This window comes from Epinephelus lanceolatus, chromosome 13 (genome assembly GCF_041903045.1).
Source record: "Epinephelus lanceolatus isolate andai-2023 chromosome 13, ASM4190304v1, whole genome shotgun sequence".
Classification (NCBI taxonomy): Eukaryota; Metazoa; Chordata; class Actinopteri; order Perciformes; family Serranidae; genus Epinephelus; species Epinephelus lanceolatus.
In genome coordinates, this window is record NC_135746.1 from 33,005,121 (window position 1) to 33,025,855 (window position 20,735).

General features: G+C 41.2%; 1 protein-coding gene across 1 annotated transcript; it reads right to left on the reverse strand.

Annotated features, from left to right (window-relative positions):
* Positions 1–265: 265 nt before the first annotated feature.
* On the reverse strand, positions 266–6,564 carry LOC117270364 (5-hydroxytryptamine receptor 1B-like). Its single transcript, XM_078174052.1, has one exon. It carries the CDS (start codon positions 6,113–6,115, stop codon positions 4,964–4,966), a length of 1,152 nt encoding a protein of 383 aa, XP_078030178.1. The 5' UTR covers positions 6,116–6,564; the 3' UTR covers positions 266–4,963.
* Between the last annotated feature and the right edge of the window lie 14,171 nt (positions 6,565–20,735).

The window sequence follows — 20,735 nt, forward strand, 5'->3', positions numbered from 1 at the left end:
TTAGACCCCCCCCCCCCCCCCCACCCCCCCACTGTTTAATTAAGTTACAAACTGTTAATGCCGTCACGCAGCATATCAATCAGCTCACGTCTGTGAAATGTTTTATCATCACCAAGCAGACTAAATACCACAGCAGATTCTGACAATGATAAAAGAAATGTCAACGCTTTCCTCGTCATACATTTTTTAAAGCACTCAAGCCTCAGGATTACATTAAAACAGACGCTTGATCAGAAAAATGACAGTGTGGGCAAACTACCATCAACCTCATGATGCCATAGACCTTTTTATTGATATTTTTTTCAGTTTTCACAACAGCAGCAGTGCTTTTTTGTGCTCCAAGTGGGTTGGATTTCATTCTCCAGAGCAGAGCAGTTACAGTGCATCGCCAATGTGTGCAGAAGCGTTGTACAGCAGAAGCTAACCTGGATGAAATGCAACTTCCATTGGATTGACAGAGCCACCAGATGAGTTTCACACTGAGCTGATCAATACTGTACACAAAGAGGCTATTCATCACAGAGCTGCAGTAGAGCAGGATGGCTACAGTACGTCCACACTGCAATTTGGCTCAAACATCTAACATGGCTGCTGAGAGGTCACTGAATTAGGCCTATATGACAAGATGGGGAGCCAGTGTGGTCATGGTTCTCTGGCAGCCATCTTCGATGTTGTGAGGGGAAATTACAGTCATAGAGCAGGACTTTCTGTTTTTTATTTTTATTTTATTTTTTACGCACTCTTTTGGCTTCTACTGGTGTAACAAACTCCCTGCAGCTGTTTAGTCGCAAGCTTTTTGAGTTCTTCAGGGTCAGTTACTTTTTCCTCTTTAATTTTGATAACAAATGCATGTTTAATTTAATTTTTTTAAATATATATATTGGTAAATAAGCTTTTTTGCTTTCTTGCTAAGAATTAGATGAACCGATTTATACCACTCTCATGGCGTTATGTTTAAAATGAATTATACAACAGTTAGCTCCAACCAAGCAATTTGATTGGACAGGAGGCATTCAATAAGTGCTGGTATACAGTATAACAGCACTGGGACTTTTTACCATGCTTATATCACTCTGCTTCACAGGTGTTCTGAGACGTTAATTACTTCAACCATCAATTAGCCCAAAAGGGTCGTCGTAACAAACAAATATATTTCCACAAATAAGAGAGTTAAATAATGAATGGTCATTACAAAAAGGACGAAGGGATGGAAAAAAGCATTAATACTTCCCTCCTACTCATATGACATCAGAAGACGACGCAACACACTGATTAAGCTGTTAACTCACCAGCATCACACGTATGCCACCAAAGCGGCTGTCAACAGACTCTTATTTCACTGGTCGCAAAATAAATGGAAACTATTGTCTGTGGCAATGTGTAGACCTAATTTTCACAAAGTAGCAAGCTAGTGTGCAGGAGTGGTTCATGTGTTGCTTGGCAACAGTCCAGTCCCCATTCAGTTGCAAAGCTATTTATGTTATGCCAAATAATTTATGAAATAAGTATACAAATCATAACCTGTTGCCACTTTTTACTGTTAATAAATGGCACTTGTAGAGCTGTTGTAATACCACCACCAGGTGGTTAGCTTAGCTTAGCATAAAGACAGGTAGCAGGGGGAAACAGCTAGCTTCGCTCTGCCTGAAGTTTAAAATACAGCTAGCAGCACCTCTAAAGCTCAGTAACTGACACTAGGAATGTACACAGTTAAACATTAATTGCTTGAATGCCTAGAATACTTTCGACCGGTTACATATGTCAGGCTAATTGTACTACTCTTCAGTTTACTGCATTGCACACCACCTTGTACTGGTAGGAGCTAACGGCACCGCTCATTCAGTAAATACAGCTAGTAACGTCATCCTGACCCAACAGCATCGCAGTGGAAATGTTGTGCCCACCCTCTGGTCTTCCCCCCAGCTCGCCTTAGTGAGTAAGCGCCTCAATTTTAAGCCACAAACGCCCTTTAGTATTGTTAACTATCAGTGTTAGCTCTGTTACTACCGTTAGCAGTGTCAGCGTGGCTAGTGGTGCTAACATAGTTAACGATGCTAAAAGAGTTTTGCAGCTCAAAATGAAACTGCTTACTCACCAAGGCGACCTGGGCGAAGACCGGAGGGCAGGCACAATGTTTCCACAGCAGCGTGTTCCACCATGGGGACAGCATTACCACCTGTATTGCCAAATGAGTGATGTTGTTAGCTAGTTAACCTTAGCTCCCATTCGCAGTGCTGAGGGGCCTCGAAACCAGTGGAGACCAGAGGCTTCATGCAAAGATTTCCACATGTTCAACATGGCTAGCCGGCTGCAAAGCCAAGAGAAAGTAAAAGGCAAGACAGGTACATCACAAAACATTAAAATTTGGCCACCTCTATATAGATAGCACTCTGAAATACAGATAATGAAGCACAAGATTAAAAGGACAGGTCTCTTGTATTTCACCTCTTTTTTTTTCTTAAAAATTAACTGGTTAGTTACTGGTCAATGGGTTAAAACTGAGATGTAAAAACAACACTTTTTGGCTGGTCATAATTGTGATATGTGTTACTGAGCTTTAAAAGTGTTGGTGGGAGCATTTTTTTTTAACTTCAGAGAAAGCCAGACTAGGTGTTCGCCCTTGTTTCCAGTCTTTATGCTAAGCTGGGATAACCATCTTTAGCTCTAGCTCCATACTTAAAGAGGAACATCAGCATGTGTTTCAAGATACTGGGGAGAATGACTGAATATGTTTTACAAGTAGTGTAAAGCCTTCAGTGTCTCCAGAGGGTGCTGTGTAATGTCCTAAAGTGGTATCACTTTAGTCAGCATCTGTGAGATCTGAAGACTACAAGTAAAAAAACTGGAGGTGTGGAAACAGAAAGAATAGATTCAGCCAGGCCTCTGTAGCCCGCTGCTCATCTGAGCTGCAGGCTAGATGCTCCAGGATAGATTAGCCGTTACTCGCATAACACACCAGAATCTCTGACAGAACTGTCAGTGGTCAGTTTGCATTGTGGGTAATGCAGGCACCAGGTTTTGACAAGGAAGAAGACAATGTAATAAAAAAAGACAATATCTCTGCTGCACTAATTTTGGTCCTTTAAAAAAACTGTCCATCGTCCATCATCAGTCAGTCGACAGTGTTACATAAGTGCAATGATGAATCAGTGGAGTACTTTTTTAGCACATGAGAGTGATATCAATTGTTGCATCTAACTCGAAGCAACAAGGCAAATTAACCTATTTAGCATCATTTTTCCTTCAAATTATAGGACAGGGTTCCTACACGTATTTAAGATCACATTCTGAGATTTCCTAAATTATTGCACCACATGTACAGAACAGGGCTGTAGCTTGGAGGGCAATTCCCTATCACAACCCCCATACCCACCCCCTACTACTGAAACCACCTCCAGTTTAATTTAGTTTTCAGCAACAGAAATGCTAAAATGTAAGAATTTTGTTGCTAAGAAATTGCAGAATTGGCCTTTAAAAACTCACCGTGTGTAATTTAAACTTCTCAGGTTGTCAAAACCCCAAAATTTCAAGAAGTGGCTTCAGTGTCCTCAGGGATAGCTACAGCCCTGGACATGTACAGCCTGATTTCCATCACCAGTACTTTGTTGTTGTAACAGTTTTTGCTTTTTCTCTGAAAACCTGCAAGCAAACTGATTTTTTTTTTTTTTTTTAAATTTTGATTTTTTTTTTTCCCCCAGAGATTTTCCTTTAAGGGATCAGCAGCAGCTAAAGCTCGACATTTAGCATGTGACGGTCTGGTGGGAGGAAAAAGTGTGATTTTGATCAGAATACCATGACATTTTCCAGCGTTTTAAAAAAACCTTCTTCCACACTTTTTCTAGGTGTGGAAGACACAAATGCCAAATTCCAGGAGATGACTGAACCCTGCATCATCAACCCTGTTCGACTAGATTTGGAGTTGGATTTGTTTAGCCTGATATGAAATGGAACATCAAAGCTAATATCAACAATTAAGAATGCATCTTTAACAAGAGGTCTGGTAGATAGAATCGGTTTCACAATACTGGCTCTTCATTCCCTCAGAGTCCGTCTTTTTGCACTATTTTACAGTATGATACCCATTCAACTTGGCAAAACCCAGATTGTTTAGCAAATTAATGTAAAAATCACACTGATGCATACAGATTCATACATTTACACTCATTTTGAAGCCTTGTTTAAAGTGAACACCAGTCACAGCGAGAAAAGAAAAGCAAACAACATACACTGGCCACAAGAATAAACCAAACTTGTGTCTTTTTCCTCAAACTGAAATCATGCTTTTCTTTCCATCTGGGCCAGGCACGTCTGAAGAACTAAACTAAACTTGTTGTAGGCACCAGTATTTCCCCTTATTGAGTCAGGAAAATGAAACACAAATCTTATTTTTTGCCCTTGGGGCTCATGGTAGCTTAGTCCTAAGCTGTTTTGTGCTTACAAGCCAACTGACGTTGACTGTCAAACTCATATGGCAAAGTGAGTCTGTAGGCTACAGTCCAGTGCAGCACGTACAGGCGGGGCCCCTGCATCTGGGGCTATGGGCTTTCTCCAAGTCATTATAACAACACTATCATCTGCAAGCCAGTCACAGAGCTTCTATATCATAACACCCACTGACATTTCTCCTTTGAGCCAACAGCAGCTGGCTATTTTCTTTTAGAAATTCCAATGGTTGAGAAACGGCAGCCATTCTTTACGCAGCGCCATCAGATAATACAATGCAGACTGGATGGCAGGTCAATGCATTTTCACAGTCCTCTGCACCATCTATCAGGTATAAGCTCATTCTGCAGCCACATTATCATAAACAATCTGGATGTTATGCTGTCCTCAGGGAAAACCTGGGGAGTGAAATATTAGTGGGTGATGGTGGGGTTGATTTGATTCTGGCATTATACAGGTGATTAGAGATGGAATTTGCAGGGGAGTGGGAGGGGTGGTAATTATGGCTAGTAATCGTCGTTTATGCCCTGCAGCATCTAAACCGTATTAGTTTGTGGAAAGCCTGCTTGAAGTCCTCGTTGGACATGGTGTAAATAATGGGGTTGATTAAAGAGTTGAGGTAACCCAGCCAGGTGAAAATGTCAAATAACTCCGGGTGGAAGCAGGACTCGCAGACAGGCACTAGAAGAGTGTAAATGAAAAACGGGAGCCAGCATATGATGTAGGCTCCCAGGATTATTCCCAAAGTTTTGGTCGCCTTCCTCTCTCTGGCGGCGGAGATCCGCTTCTTCTCCAGCAGCGCGTCGGACACAGTGACTTTGACTTGGTTCACGTTCGCGGACGAGGTAGTGTCACAGGAAGAGGTGTCGTTAGTCCCGTAGTTGAGGGAGGTTGTGGACGCCACCGAGCCGGGGGAGTTGGTGATCAGGTGCGCCGAGGTGAGTCTCTTCCCCGGCTTGTTGTGGGACTGCTTCAGGATGCGCTTTCGGGCTTCCACATAAATCCTCCCGTACAGGGCGATGAGCAGCAGCGTGGGGATGTAGAAAGCGCCGAAGGTGGAGTAGATGGTGTAGAAAATGTGGTCGGTGTTCACGTTGCAGCTCGTCACCTCCTCTGCTTTCACCTGGCGCCAGAAGAAAGGCGGCAGGGAGATGGAGATGGCGATCACCCAGGCGGTGGCGATCATCCCGGCTGCGCGCCCCATCGTGCGCTTCTTGGAGTACTCCACCGCGTCCGTGATGGCCCAGTAGCGGTCCAGCGCAATTACGCACAGGTGCAGTATGGACGCAGTGCAACACGTTATATCCGAGGACAGCCAGATGTCACACACCACCTGCCCGAGTGTCCAGGTTTGGCTGACCGTGTACAGCGCGCTGATGGGCATCACCAAAATGGACACCAGCAGGTCCGTGACTGCCAGGGATGCGATCAGAAAGTTTGCCGGCGTGTGTAATTTGCGGGATTGGTAAATTGTGGCGATGACGAACGCGTTTGAGAGCGTGGTGGCCAAAGTTATGAGGGCTAAGGTCACGGCTAGACCCGCTTGGAAAGCCACACTAGTGTCCTTCTCCTCTTCTTTCGACGTGAAATTGGCATGGGTGTAGTTGGTGGAGATGTTCAACAGCTCTCCGTAGATGACAGGCGTTGGTTTGAGCTCACTGGCATTCTCCATCCCTCCACCTTTCCCTCGTCAGATCCCCCTGTCATTGAGCTCAAAGGAAAGCCTGGAGATCACCCCGAAATTACTCAAATATTCATCCATCGCGCGCGTTTCTCGTCTTTTGTAAAGCCAGAATAAAAGCGGCTCCATGTCCAGCAGAAGCGCAGCAGCAGCAGCAGTTATCCAACAATCAGACGACAAGTGCTGCCACAAAGACACATTTCTGCCTCCTCCTCTTCATTTTATTCACTTCACCTGCAGCATTTTATACTCTTTCATCAACTTAAATAATATCCAAGAAATAAAAATTAAAATGGCACACAGAGCGGCCTCTCTATCATCCACAGATGTGTTTCTGTGATATAAAAATCATTTCCCACATCATCCAGTGTCAAAGGGAAAAATGAAAATACTTTGTTGTCTCTATTAGCTGGTTTTTAATCCGTTCAGTGTCTCCTCACAAGTTCAGAGCTGCTGAAGTCTGACTCCTGGTTTTATACTGCCAATGCAGGGCAGAGTTATCTCTCTCCCTCCCTCCCTCCCCCCCCCCTCTCTCTCTCTCTCTCTCTCTCTCTCTCTCTCTCTCTCTCTCTCTCTCTCTGACATGGTAAAAGGACTCCTGTTTTTTTTTTTTTTTTTTCATGTGACTGATTTTTAAAGCTTATACCAATACTGAGATCTGTCGATAAATTGGCCAGTTTTTTTCTTTTTATCATGACTCAAACTCTCCCTTTTAATCAAACCTTTGATTTGATGATAATGAACTGTGGCAAAGATAAAGTGACTGGGACATTTCACAATATGCAAATAATCTTGTCAGAGCCCTCTAGTGGACAAACCATGCCATTCAGTTCATTTAGTCTTATGGCTTTCAGTCACATCACATGATCTTCATTAAAGGTGCTATTGATTACATTTGCCACTAGATGACACACCCTCCCTCCCTCCCTCCTTACATTGCACCGCAACACATTCTCACTCCGACCTCGTCACATATTGACGTTTAATCATGGAATTTCCACGTCCACATACAACGTGCAAGGTACCCTGGGTGCATTGGTTGTTGACGTTCTGGGACACCGTGTCATGTTCTGCCTGTTACATGCATTCAAAATACTCTTGGTACTTTGGCGCACCAACATGGTTGGGTTTGGGCAACAAAAAAAGAACAGGGTTTGGCTTTAGAATCTTATGGGACTTCTTATGGGACGCGAACACCGCTCTGTGAAGGTGAAAGTCAGTGTTTGTTGGACCCATCCACCACTCCATCCCAGTCAGACTTTTGCCGCCTTAACTTTCATCCATGTCCCGCCACGTTTCCCCCTGATGTCGCCAGGCGCCATTAAACTATAATGGCAAATGGCCATGTATCATGCTGACATTAAAGGACGCCTTTTTTGTTGGTTTCTGACGCCATGAGTCCCTGCCCAAGCACCAGATTTTGACGACTTCAGAGTGAGACCGAGCTGTACACTGATGTCACCACATCTCTGTTGCTCAAAGAACAAGTGGTTGCGAGTTAATTGCACTATCTGCATATTTCATGGGCAGGGCTGGTCCTGGACTTTTAGGGGCCCTAAGTACAATTTGGTTTGTGGGCCCCCCCTCATTGTAACATGTCCACATGGCACTGAACTGAATTGTATAAGGTAAATATTAGTTTAAGGATACCTAATGTACATACATGTAAAGACTTAAATGGGACCTTTTAGCAGCAACACTATCTTTATCTTTATCTGTCATCCCTACTTGTCATATTTCAGTGTTTAGTCAGAAGCCCCAGGTGTTACTAAAATGAAAAACAGGTTTAAGCAAAACCACTACATGATTATGGTTTAAAAAAAAAAAAAAATCCATGTGTGTCCGATAAACACCCGGCTTTGAGTAGCACAAACCCTGTAACCAACATTGTTTGTCGGTCACCAACACAAGCCTCCTGGGTCAAAGTCTGGTGTTTTTGGACCCATCCATCTGCCCTCCTGCCCGTGCCAAATGTTACGTGATATGTGATGTGTTATATGAGCATCTAATAATGAAATAATGACGTGGATGGGTTGACATTGGAGTTGGTGGAAAGCCCAGTGTATCTCACACAGATGCTAAATGGTGCCAAAATACGCCACTTGGGCAGTTTTCCCAGCATCATTACAGTGACATCAGGGATTTTGGTGCTCTGGGAGTGAGGCCAGGATGTTTAAATAGACCACACTTTTGTGTATTACCTACCCTCTGAATGATTTCTTTAAAGCACAGAACCCCGGTAGTACTTGTTTCGTTGAGGACAGTAAATTACTTAGCCTACTTAAACTGTCCATTTTGCTTGTCTTTGAGCTAAATGTTTTGTCACTTTGTTGGCAAAAATTGCATAAAATGTTTTCAGTTTTCATTTAGGAAATTTATTTTTTATTTTGTTATTGTCTCTTTTTCATTGAAAAAACTTCTTTTCTAGACTAGGTTATGGCTGGCTCTGTTCATGGTTCAGTGGAGTCAAACTTAGACAGATTCAGTCATGTCAAATGATAAATCTTTTGTGGTAGATTAACTAATTCATTTTGCTACATGTGGCTAAACATTAGCAACAGATTTAGGGTAGTTTGTGCAGTGGTGTTTTAAGAATCGTGTAAAGTAATCTGAGGTTAAAGAAATCTCAGGACATGGTTAGGTAGCTTCAGGAAACAACGTGTCATGACAAAAAAAAATTCCACCCTCATTGGTTTTGTGTCTCATCATATTTTGAAGTAAGAAAGATTAAACAGATTTAAACTGCAGTGAAGGAAAGATAAAAATTCTGCTTTATATTAAATAGGCTACAGGGCTACAGTCATTTTTTTTTCACCTATGATTTCTGGTACCAGCCCCCAGTAACATTATTCTGTTGACTTGCCTTGCTCTTGTTCTCTGTTTCTCATGAGACCGTGGTCAGTCTGCCTTGTCTAGGGGACTACTGCTGCAGGAATGTGATTTCCGCACCGGATAAAGTGAGAGTCCACGCACACACTACAGTTACACGATTAACTGTCAGCATCACAAGGCTAACGTTACCTACTAGCCTAGTTATTAACATGCTTGAAGACAGAGTTAAGCCTTTTTTCGGTGTCGTGAGGTTTTCTTTTTTGGGATTGCTAAGTGTCGGATGGCAGCTGCTGCTGCTGCTGTGTTAGCTTGTGCTAACCTGGCAGATGTTGAACTAACCACCCGCCCCAACCATCCACCCACCAACTGGCAACTACCAAGACTTGTGATCACTGACAACACAAAGATACCACGTGGCCCTGAAAGTCTGGCCCCGCCCCATTTTTCAAACGACTGTTCCCAAGGTCAGAAACGAGCTGTCTCTCTCATATTAACCCTTTGTTGGGCTAATAGTAGTAAAATGTGAGTGTAGTAAGTCTAAATATCCTGGACTGAACCTCTATAATCCTCACTATTTGTTTTAAATTGAGTATATAAACTGCCCCCAGGTTGCTAACGCCCTCGAATTCCAGGCAGAAAATACAGAGGACGTGACCTCACCTGTCCTCAGTGGTAGCTTATCTGAGATGAGATACAATCTGCTAATAATATCGGCTGTGCCTCTGTATCAATGAGGTTCTACTCAGCGGTGGATTGTATTCTTTGTAACTGTTTGTCCTTCAGTTGTGTCCAATAAAGAGCTCTTTAAACCTCCCTCTGTGTCACATTCTCACTCCATCTCTCACTCTTTAATAATAAAAATCCGAGCTGCAACTGATGAGTATTTTCATAAAAAATGTTCACTATGAAACCAAGTGATATTCAGTTTATCAGCACAGAAGATGAAACCAGAAAATATTCACATTTTAGTTGGAACCAGAGACTGAGACCTACACTGATCAAAATTTTCTGTCCAGTAATACTACTACTACTACTACTAATGATGATAATGTATTCATATAGCACTTACAAAAATCAGCAATTACAAGGTGCTTTACAAAATAACACGTGTAACATAAAGTACACAACAAATGCAAATTTAAATCAAATAGAGGACAAAATAAGGAAAAGGGACTAGCTAATAAAACACCTAAATACTCTACAGACTGTACATACATGCACAATCAATTACCCATAATTAATCACAAGTGCTTGTGTGGAAGAATAAGAAGTTTTACTTCAGTAAAGGTGACAATACCACAGTGCAAAACTCTATTTTTACTACTACACTCTGTCACAAGTTAAAGTCCTGCATTTAAAATTCTACTTGAGTACCTGTACTAATATGTTACTGGTTTGATGGTACTTAAAACAAAAGTACTCACTGCAAAATGGCACACAAGATAATGATTTCTACACACAGGTTATCATCGTGCAACATGATAAAAAAAATTACTATCTTGGACTTCAGGGACTCTCCGAGGGGAAATTTACAACATATTTATTCTAATGATGAATAGATTTGTGATCTGATTTGTGTATCTGAAAAAATGCCATTTTCATGTCAGAATGCTTAGAAGAGTTGGGACTTGTGAAAAATGGGTCCAAAATTTACCTCAGTGACTATGCACCGAAGGAAACGGTCAGAATCTGTACTCACATTCACTTCTCTCATTGGAATTAATAGGCTCGGCCGCTGCTCCTCTCCTAAAGGGGCGGGGCAGTGGCCCACGTGATGCCAAAGTGTCACGTGGGTTTAGCCAAGTGGGCCGTCTAGGTTTATCAGTGGTCTCTGGTACTTCACAAGCACATCCATTTTCAATAAAACCTTAGTATTTAAAACACTTCTGCATATGAGTAGCATGCCTAAGTTTGAACTCCTGCCTTCCATTGAGCAAAGGTCCATCATACATGCTCAGGGGCGCTACTTGTCAGTGCTTGAGACTGTTTATGTGAGAGTGTTTTGAAATAAAAAGGTTTTAGCAAAAATGCATGTCTTTGGGAAGAACACATTTATCAAGAATTTTCTTTCTTTTTGGATTGTTCGTTCACAGTGGAGGCGTGTGAGGTAAACGAAGTAGTAGTCTTTAAACCTGAGCAGTTTAATCTATGACAATGTATCATATTTAGGTAGCTGATTATATGTTTAATACATAAAATCAAATGTTTTGCAGTGAAAAGTACCTTTTTCCCTTTGAAATGTTGCAGAGTAGAAAGATGCATTTGAAAAAAATGACAATATTTGAGTAAATGTACTTAGTTACGTTCCACCACTGTTGATAACAATGAGTGACGATCTAAATATTCATTAAAATATGTATCTACACATAGTATTATCTATTTAAGTGTCTGAATATTCTCTCTCTCCTACCAGAAAGCTTCCTCTCTCTCACCCTCTGAAGTGCTTTCATAGAGGCCCTCTGCTGGGTCATAATGCCCCAAGGTTCCTCAGCAGAGAGGCTTCCAGGCTAACAGGCTCCATTATTCTCTGACACAGACTAATGAATGAAGCCTGGAGAGCGGAGCGGTTTCCGCACTACGGACAGCTCCCTGACCTGAGCGCAGCTGAGGAGGCTCCAAAACTCATACTGATCATAGCTTCCTGAAGGGCTGATGGGTAGAAACACAAGCAGGAAACACTGGTGGAGAAAGTATTCAGATCCTTTACTGATGTAAAAGTACTGACACCAAACAGTAGAAATAGTACAAGTATCCAATTCACCAGCTGTTGAGATTAAGTACATTTACTCAAGTACTGTAGTAATCAAGTACAATTTTGAGGTGCTTCTTCTTTTCTTTAGTATTTCCATTTCCTCATTCTTCAGAATTTTACTGTGCTGCAATACAGAGGGGAATATTGTAACTTTCACTCCACTAGTTATTTGACAACTTAACTCTGCAAATTCAGATTAATAATACAAAATGTAATCGAAAACATTATGATATATTATTACAGGTGAGGATAAAACTTAATTGATCCCCTGGGGGAAAACTCATAAGCTACTGAGCCGTATATAAAGTAATTAAAATGAGCTCCACCTTTACCAGCTGCTCTATTAAAGTGACGAACACAATAATGCATCAGTAATTATAATCCAATAATGTATATTATTTTGAGATGAGCCACTGTGCATAATGAGTGCTTTTATTTTTGGTACTTCAAGGATATTTTGGTGTTAATACTTTTGTGGTGAGTAACATGTTGGATGCAGGATTTTTAGTTGTCACTGTGTTATTGCTGCTTTAATTTCAGTAAAAAGATGTGAGTACTTCTTTCACCACTGCCATTTATACCTCTAATCAGGGTCCTATAGGTGCCTGGAAATATTTCCCATTCCTTTTATTTCTCAAACAATATTTTCTATTGTTGTAAATTAACAGTCTGCAGAGTAAATATTTGTCGTGCACTGAGGAAGCTGTGATGCATGAAGATTTAGAGTCTCTCCATTTTCAAGGCAATTCAGACCTGAAGGCTGCCGAGCATCGAGAGCGTGTAGGTGAACTCTGTGACCACAATTCATCACAGCTATGATGCCCAACACCTGTGCTGCTGTAAGTCATCGTGTGTTTATTCAGACATAAACTGAGACACACAAAGCCTCCTTTAGTCTGACAGGAAGTGCAGCAGCCAACATCTACACCGACATCAGCATCAAGTATTTATATTACACCTTTCTTAACAAGGTTAAACGAGCAGCTTGAAGCGAAAACAAATATTACAAGTGTGAGAAAGACATCAGAGAACACAGTCGCTGATAAAAATCACACAGGAAGAATACATAAAGCACATCACAGCCAGGGGAAAAGATCATACAAGGCATCTAAATGAAACAGTTGCGGTTTCATGTCCAGTCAAGTGAAGTCCAGGAGTTATAGTTTGTGAGCTAACGATTAGCTCGACAGCCCTGCAAGTCGTCACTACCATGCTCCTGGCCACTAACTACTAAGATGAAGGTGGTAAACATTTTACCTGCTAAACGTTGATGTTAAAAAACACGACATCAAAGAGATAATACAACCAACAACCTGTGCAAAGCAATAAGGAGGAGCTGCACTTGATGTAACTTTGCATAGGTTTAACTTGGCTTTATTCAAATCTGAAAAAACTTTTAGAGGCTTGTTATTTTTGAGGCAGAGTTTGTTAAAAAATCAACTGGACATTACTTTTCTTTCTGCAAACACACTGTCTATAGCAGCACCAAGTACAGTCAAAGTGAGATTTGATGCATAAATCTCACTTTGACTGTAGTTGGCGCTGCTACAGACAAAGTGAGATTTGATGCATAAATCATTTATCATGCTTCATTTCAACCTCCCAACGTCCACACTTGCACATTACATCCATATTGTGCAACTCTAGTGGGCACCATATTGATCATGTTGCTGAGTCACAAAGCAAAGCTCCCCATCCTCCATTGGGGTTTCTTCTGACCTTCACCTGTATGCCTGCAGGCGCTGTACTGACTGAGGGAATCACATCATGGACACTCTGCTGAAATGAGATTCCTTGGGAAAGTGGCTGTGAGAGGGTGAGGGGCTCAGTGATCCAGCAGGACCTCTGCATCGAGCTGCTGCTTCTCAGGATGAAGAGGAGCTGGCCGGGGACACCTTGAAATACTTTTCTCGACAAAAAGATATTTCTCCTGACAGAAGCCTCGCTGCAGTCCATCTTCAACCAATATGGTAGTTTATAGAGCTGTTGACTTTAACAGTAGACTCCACAGCACTGAGCACAGCTTTTTATGTGAGGAATAAAAGATATAGTGCATGTGGTGAACTAGAACAACTGTTTACACAACAGGTGTGCAGATGACACAAAAGAAATCAAATGGGTGAAATCACATTATTAACATCTTTATAGATAATGTATTCAGAACTTTTACTTTAGTAAAAATACCAGGGTAAATCAGGGTAAAAAATTCAAGTGAAAGTCCTTCATTCAAAATTTAAGTATCATCATAAAAATGTACTTATGTATTAAAAGTATCAGAAGTTTAAGTTCTCATTCTGCAGAAACTGTATCCTTTAATCTGTATTTATTATATACATTAATATATCCTTACTAAGGTTTTAGTGAGAAGGATTTCCATAAAGTTGTGTGGGGGGGGGGGGGGGGGGGGGCTTGTGACAGATATATCAAAAATAGAATGGACAAAACTGAAGCAGCAGAGTCTGAAACGTCCTGACTTTGATTGGTCAAGATACAAAACACACTGAATACAACAGTTCCCATGATGCAAGTCAAATCATGCTTGTGATGAGCAAACTGATCTTCATGATTAAAATAACAACTGTCAGTTCATCCCCAAATCAAAATCTATATATCTTTCCTCTTACCTGTAGTGCTGTTTATCAGTCTAGATTGTTTTGGTGTGAGTTGCAGAGTGTTGGAGATATCAGCCATAGAGATGTCTGCCTTCTCTCCAATATAATGGAACTAGATGGCACTCAGCTTGTGGTGCTCAAAGCACCAAAAAATACATTTGAAAAACTCAACAGCAATGTGTCTTTTCAGAAATCATGACCACATTACATAAGATAATCCACAGATCTTGTTGTGAGCAGTTTCATGTAAGAGAGATTTTCTTTCTACCAAGCTATACCAACTAACTGCAACACTGCGCAGAAGGAAGTGTGCATCTACTGCTAGCTCAGCTAGCACCACTGAGCTAGCTAATGCCACAGCAACGCCGAGGGGGACGACATTAATGTTTGCATCTTGCTGTCATGAACACGAGCCTCTCGTCCATGAGTAGATGCACGCTTCCTTCTGTGTGGTGATACGGTTGGGGGCTGCAGAGTATGAAACAAGAAGAAATAAGCCACTTGTTGCTTTAACTATGAAAAAGGAACCATGATTTGAGAAAACACTGAACTAAAGTTGTTTTGTACTGAAAATATTTTAGAATATGTCTACTACTGGCTTTTTTTTAAAAAAAAATAGAAAATATGACTATAGACCAATGACCAAAATGCATCCCTCTTGTTAACCTGTCATCCCTCTCCATTCCCCTAAGGTCACTAAAAAAAGCAACAATTTGTATTTTTACTTGTATCACCGACAATAAAGGTTACATGTATATCTATGATAAATAAATTAATTGTTATCATTAAAACACATTTTAACTTTTCATCTGATACCCCACCCCCTGTAGTTACTGTGAAAATGGTGTGGTCTCATTTCAACCATTTTTGTCTGTAAGAGGCTAAGTAACACTCAAAATGAAGGCTAAATTTTGGCAAGGAAAAAGTGGCATTGCCTTTTCTCAAAATGATGTGTATATTTCTGCATCCTCACATCCCTAAACAGTCTTGGAATTTTATAAATGAACACAGCGTGAACATTTGGAAACTGTGATAGATGAAGAGTATACTTATTTATTTACTCATGATTTGATCCTATGATTTAATGGCTTTCCGAATTTTTCAATCAATGTTTGGTTTAACTTTTCTCTAATCTTTCATTGGAGGGCATTTTTCCTCTCCTTCTTTTGTTTTAAGGTATCAGGAGGAATTTAACTGTCATAGTCTTATTTGAAAATAAATTTCTTCACTGCATTTTGAAATAACCGCCTTGAGCTTGTTTTTCACAATCATATTGAATATATGTGTGCAAAACAGAGCACGGCCTGGGTGGCTCTATAACACTGGATTTGGAAATGGTTATTAGAGACTCCATCTGTGTCACTACAAGGCTAATGACCAAGAGCTTATCTGAAATTGCCTGTGTTGTTATAAAGGTGAGGGTGGTAGTGCTGGAGTGGGTGTGGATGAAGGGCTCAATTTGGAAAATTTTGTCCTGCTGAAAATTTTCAAACAGCCGGCCTGATTTTAGAAGGAATACTTCAATAGTGAACTTAAGTGCCGAACTTAAGTGCCGAACTTAAGTAAATGTAGTTGTCTAAAACTCCATTTAACTGACTCTTGAACAGTCTACACGCCCACAGTCTGGATTTGAATAAAGGAAAATAAAATTGGAGTTTGACTCGCAGTCCAAAAACGATTGCTGCAGTACTGATAAAAATAAAAACAACTGAAGTACAGTGAGTTGCCCAAGATCAGATCCAGAAGAGGGCCGCCTGTTGCTGCAGATAATGAGCCACTGCTTGTTGAAACAGTCGGACGCGTTTCGACAACAACGCTCTTACATACGTCAAGAACACTTGAAAATGTCATTCAGGAAACTTTCAAAAGGTTAACAATCACTGGATGCAAATTTTGACAATTTGCAGTGAGTTAGACGGCTATTAGTTTAACCCAGGGAGAGAAAAACAAATGAATTTTTTTATACTATGCCAACAGCTAAATCTATAGTGAGTTTAAGTGTCTATTTGCATCTGGGTGACACTACAGCATTTCAGCTACTTACAAAAAAACCTTGAACTTAAATGCACGCTCAACACAATTTATTAAGAACCCCTCCAAATACTCCACTACATGTTAAGTTCTGCTTTCAAATCCTTACTTGAGTAAGAGTATTTAAGTGTAATCAGAAAAATGTACCTAAAAAAAATAAGTTATATATGATGTTTCTGGATGAATGTTACTGCTGCATTAATGTGTTTGTTGCATTTTACTGCTGCGGATGTTTAAGGTTGTGCTCATTTTAACTCCTTTATATACTGTTAGAGTGTTTAATCTCCAGCATCATATCCTATAAAAGCATCATATGCTTGTGGCGTTGCTGTCCTGTGAGAACCATGTAGCTTTAAAAAGTCAACTTTTCATGGTGTCAGAAAAACAGTCCTGTTTTCAGCTTTGTGACGATGCATTTTCCAGCTGATCCAAGAGGGTTTTAAAAGAGCTTATTTAGCTTAAAAATATGAACATTTTCTCTACATGGAAAGGAACACTTCATCCTTAATTTTATCAGAAACATTCAAAATCAATTCACCAGGAGATACATGTTTTCACTGGACAGGAAGGGGATGAAAACTGTAATTTGTAAAGTTGCCAAAGCTGTTGGACAAATGCAGTGGAATAAAAAGTACAATATTTCCCTCCGAGATATAGAGGCATAGAAGCGTAAAGGTCCAGACGCACCAAAGCAACATCAGATAACCGGTGGTGATGAAGGCCGACTGTCACCTCTCATCATCTGTGTCTTGGTCAAAAAGTTGTACCTGAACACACCGCAAAGACTGCAGCCAACAACCAACAAGCACACGTTCTACGGCTGTGTGAGAGGAAATAACTCTCCATGCTAGCAGGCGGTGGTATTCTATATTGGTCATTCAAAAAGGGAAACCAGAGGACTGACAGGACAGATTCAAGACGCTGGTTAGCCAGTTAGCACATTGCAACACAACCTCAAAGAACAAAGGATATTTGTCATTTGTTTGCTTTACTCACTTTCGTTTCTCTTGTCGTGCACTGAGCTGAACTGTCAGAGAGTTTTCTCTCACTGACAATGTGCTGGATTGGCCGAAATAAAAAAAGCCAACAAGGGCCAACAAAGGCTGACAAGGGCTGACTAGTGCCAATGGTGTGGGACACCCCGCCAAAACTAGGACATTTGCTCACTGATGGCCTGACATTGGCCAACCATTGGCTTAGTGTGTCATGGCCCTTAATGTAGCGTGAAATGGTGACACTCAGGTAAAGTAAAAATACCTTGGATTTGTACCTAAGTGCAGTACTTGAGTAAATGTACTTAGTTACATTCCATGACCACTAACACACCTGCTTCATAGCACTACTAGTGGTCAAAGAACACTTGTGTCTCATCTACTGCATATGACAGAGTCCAGGAGAGAGGGTTACATTCCCTACATACATTAACAAGCCAACCAATTAGACATTATCCTTGAAGTCTGTCTGCCACAACGCCACCCACGTGTTGTGATTTGCGTCATGATCCTCTCTGCTGCCATCAGTGCACGTCAGCTGCCAGCTACTAGCCTCCCACAGTAAACAGTGGAGGAGGTCTGATGATGAGGCGTGATCTGTCTGAAGGGCAAACATGGCCCGTCAGAGCCGCAGAGTGTCAAAACCTCAGCTCCAATTAAACCTGTCATCCCATCCACATCTGAACTCCTCCGGAAAGGAAGGCCTGAGAGAGATACCAGGAAACACCAGGAGGAGGTTTCACTCCAAAAACAAGATGTCTTACATGATGGAGTGCATCTGAACACAGGTGAACCACCTCTGAATCAATACAGTTAAAAAGAGACAAAGAAGCACAGTGTTCCTGCAGGAGAGGAGGTTTTATTTTTATATGTCTCAGTTTTACAGATCAGAGAAGAAGAAGAGGGAAAAAAGATTGAGCAAATAATAAAAACGCCTTTGATGCATAAATCAGAGGGATTTAATGGGAGCTCAGAGGGGACACAAAGTACAACAGCAAAAATAGTAAGAAAACAGACTGAGATCAAACTGATGACAGAACAAACTTCATCATCTTTCTTCTCGGCCCCTTTTGATTTTGTACTTTCTGTTTCTTCAGCAGACATTATTAAATTCTTTTGATTTTCAGGAAGAAGAAAAAAAGCCTTTATGTTTTCACTCCTCATTTTCTAGACAGTGAGTGGTACTCTGCTTATGTCAACAAAAGACCCAAAATCATCATAGAAACATCCAAGTTCTTATCTTTTTTGAAGACAAACACTGAATATCATTATAACCTGAAGAGCTACATTTCTGAGGATAAAATCAGCATCTTGTAAATGAAGTCATGTATGTTGCATTTTTTTCTATTATGTCTGCAAGTTAAATTTAATATTTTATGACCTCTCTAGAACATAGAATTAAATTTAATACCAATTTCATGTGACTCATGTCACTAATAGAAATACACTGATCTATAATTCACTCTGACCTCCATTAGTGTCGTTGCCCTGGACCCAGACGAATGTTTGATATCATATTATAATTTGCTCTAGCAGATGTTTCTGCTGGGGGACCTTGGGTGGGGGTTTAGGGAGGGTAAAAGCTTAATTGGGGTCATCAGGTGGGTACCTTCCTTCACTTGGTGTTTCAATGATAGGCCCACAACACCTCCAGAGCACTTATCGGCAACACCTGGTGTCCCAGGTCACCCAACACGGCTTTCACTCTCTCGAACCCTGCTGCTGTTAGTGGTATTTCAAGGCATCGTTCCTCTGCACCAGAGAAGGCTTTGATGGCCGGACATTGGGCTTGTTCTCCAATTCTCATTGCTTCAAGCAGCCTGGTAGTTGACATGCCTAAGAAAGCCTCTGCAGCCCACTTCAACTGGGCAAACCTTTGCTTTCCAGCCATGTTGCTCAGCGTCGGCTGCCAGCTCGGCATACTAAAACCTCTTGCGCTCATAGGCCTCCACCACACCATCCTCCCAGGGCACAGTGAGCTCAATGATGTAGACGAGGTGCAGTGAGGAGGACCAAAACATGAGATCATGTTTGTGCCACTCCCAGTTGGGTAGTGTCTGATTTTACTGTAAAGACCTTGGACTGCTTTGCACCTTTGCACCTTCAAAATCAAAAATGATCTGAGAAGTCCCAGACTAATTATTTCCGCCAGACCTAAGCCTTGAGGGGTTCACACTTTTGGTATTGTGAGTATGTGTGTGAGGGTGTGTATCCATCTTTCCACAGCTAATATAGTAAACTACTGAACCAATAGGCCTAATATTTTGTGTGCCCCTTTATCACTGTATATTCAAGGAATTCTAGTGGTTTGGGGTGAATCATACTTGTTGTTATTTACTGTTTTATATTGTCATTGACACTGAATCAAAAGACTCTGACTCTGTTTAAGTCACTGAAAATACATGCATCCTCATAATTATATTGTATCAATATTTCACATACAGTGCATGTTAGCAGGAGAACTTAATCTGCGCTGTGTGAACCACTGTGGCTCTCTCAAAACTGCAGTGATCAGCCGAGGCAGCCGCCACAAAGATCTGGACTCTCCTGAGTGCACTTTTGTAATTTGCATTTGCGATTTGGTCTGCTGATGTCAGGCTATTAATGTCATCATCATGACAAGTACAAATCATATTGCAAATCAAATTGCTGGTCACACTTTGAGCTGCAGGTTGTCATCAAAGAGAGTATAAAAGATGGACGACATGACCAAAACATCTCAATCACTCCCTCCATATTAGCGGGTAAGACATGGGGCCACACATACACAGCCGTATGCGCCAATCAAGTGCCCGCGATCGATGGCACTGCGCGATTGGTTGGACGGCTGGAACGCAATACTGCAGGGATCACTGCTGTGCAGACAGTGGCTCCAACTGACGTTATAAGCACTGTCATATGCAGGATATTTTGGCTTTATTTTTGCAGAGTGGAAGGAAGTGGGGACGTGTTGTCCATCTTTATATACAGTCATTGGCTCTAATGATCACGTTTCTTTATAGAAACCACGCAATTATCTGCGTGATCTGTCCACTAAAGAAGAAAGTTCTCTCTGTTTGAAGTAAAATACAGAGCTGTGTTTGTCTGTTTACGGGGAGAATAAAACATAAATAATAAAGATCTTCAGGAGACTGGACAAAACAGCAGAATGCATTTACAAGTCTAATCCAAACACAACTACAGCTATCCCTGACAATTTTGAGTATCGGAGGGAAATATAGTTTTATGTTAATACCAATTTGTTTCCTGCTCCATCTGCTAAAATCTGCTTTAGATTACTGCAGCAGGGAGGTATGCACCCTGAATAAAGTCTGATGTACTTTATCTGCAACAGAGAGCCAGCAAAGCAAAAATGAGTGCTATTAACAGGCATGTAATTGGAAAAGGGCAAA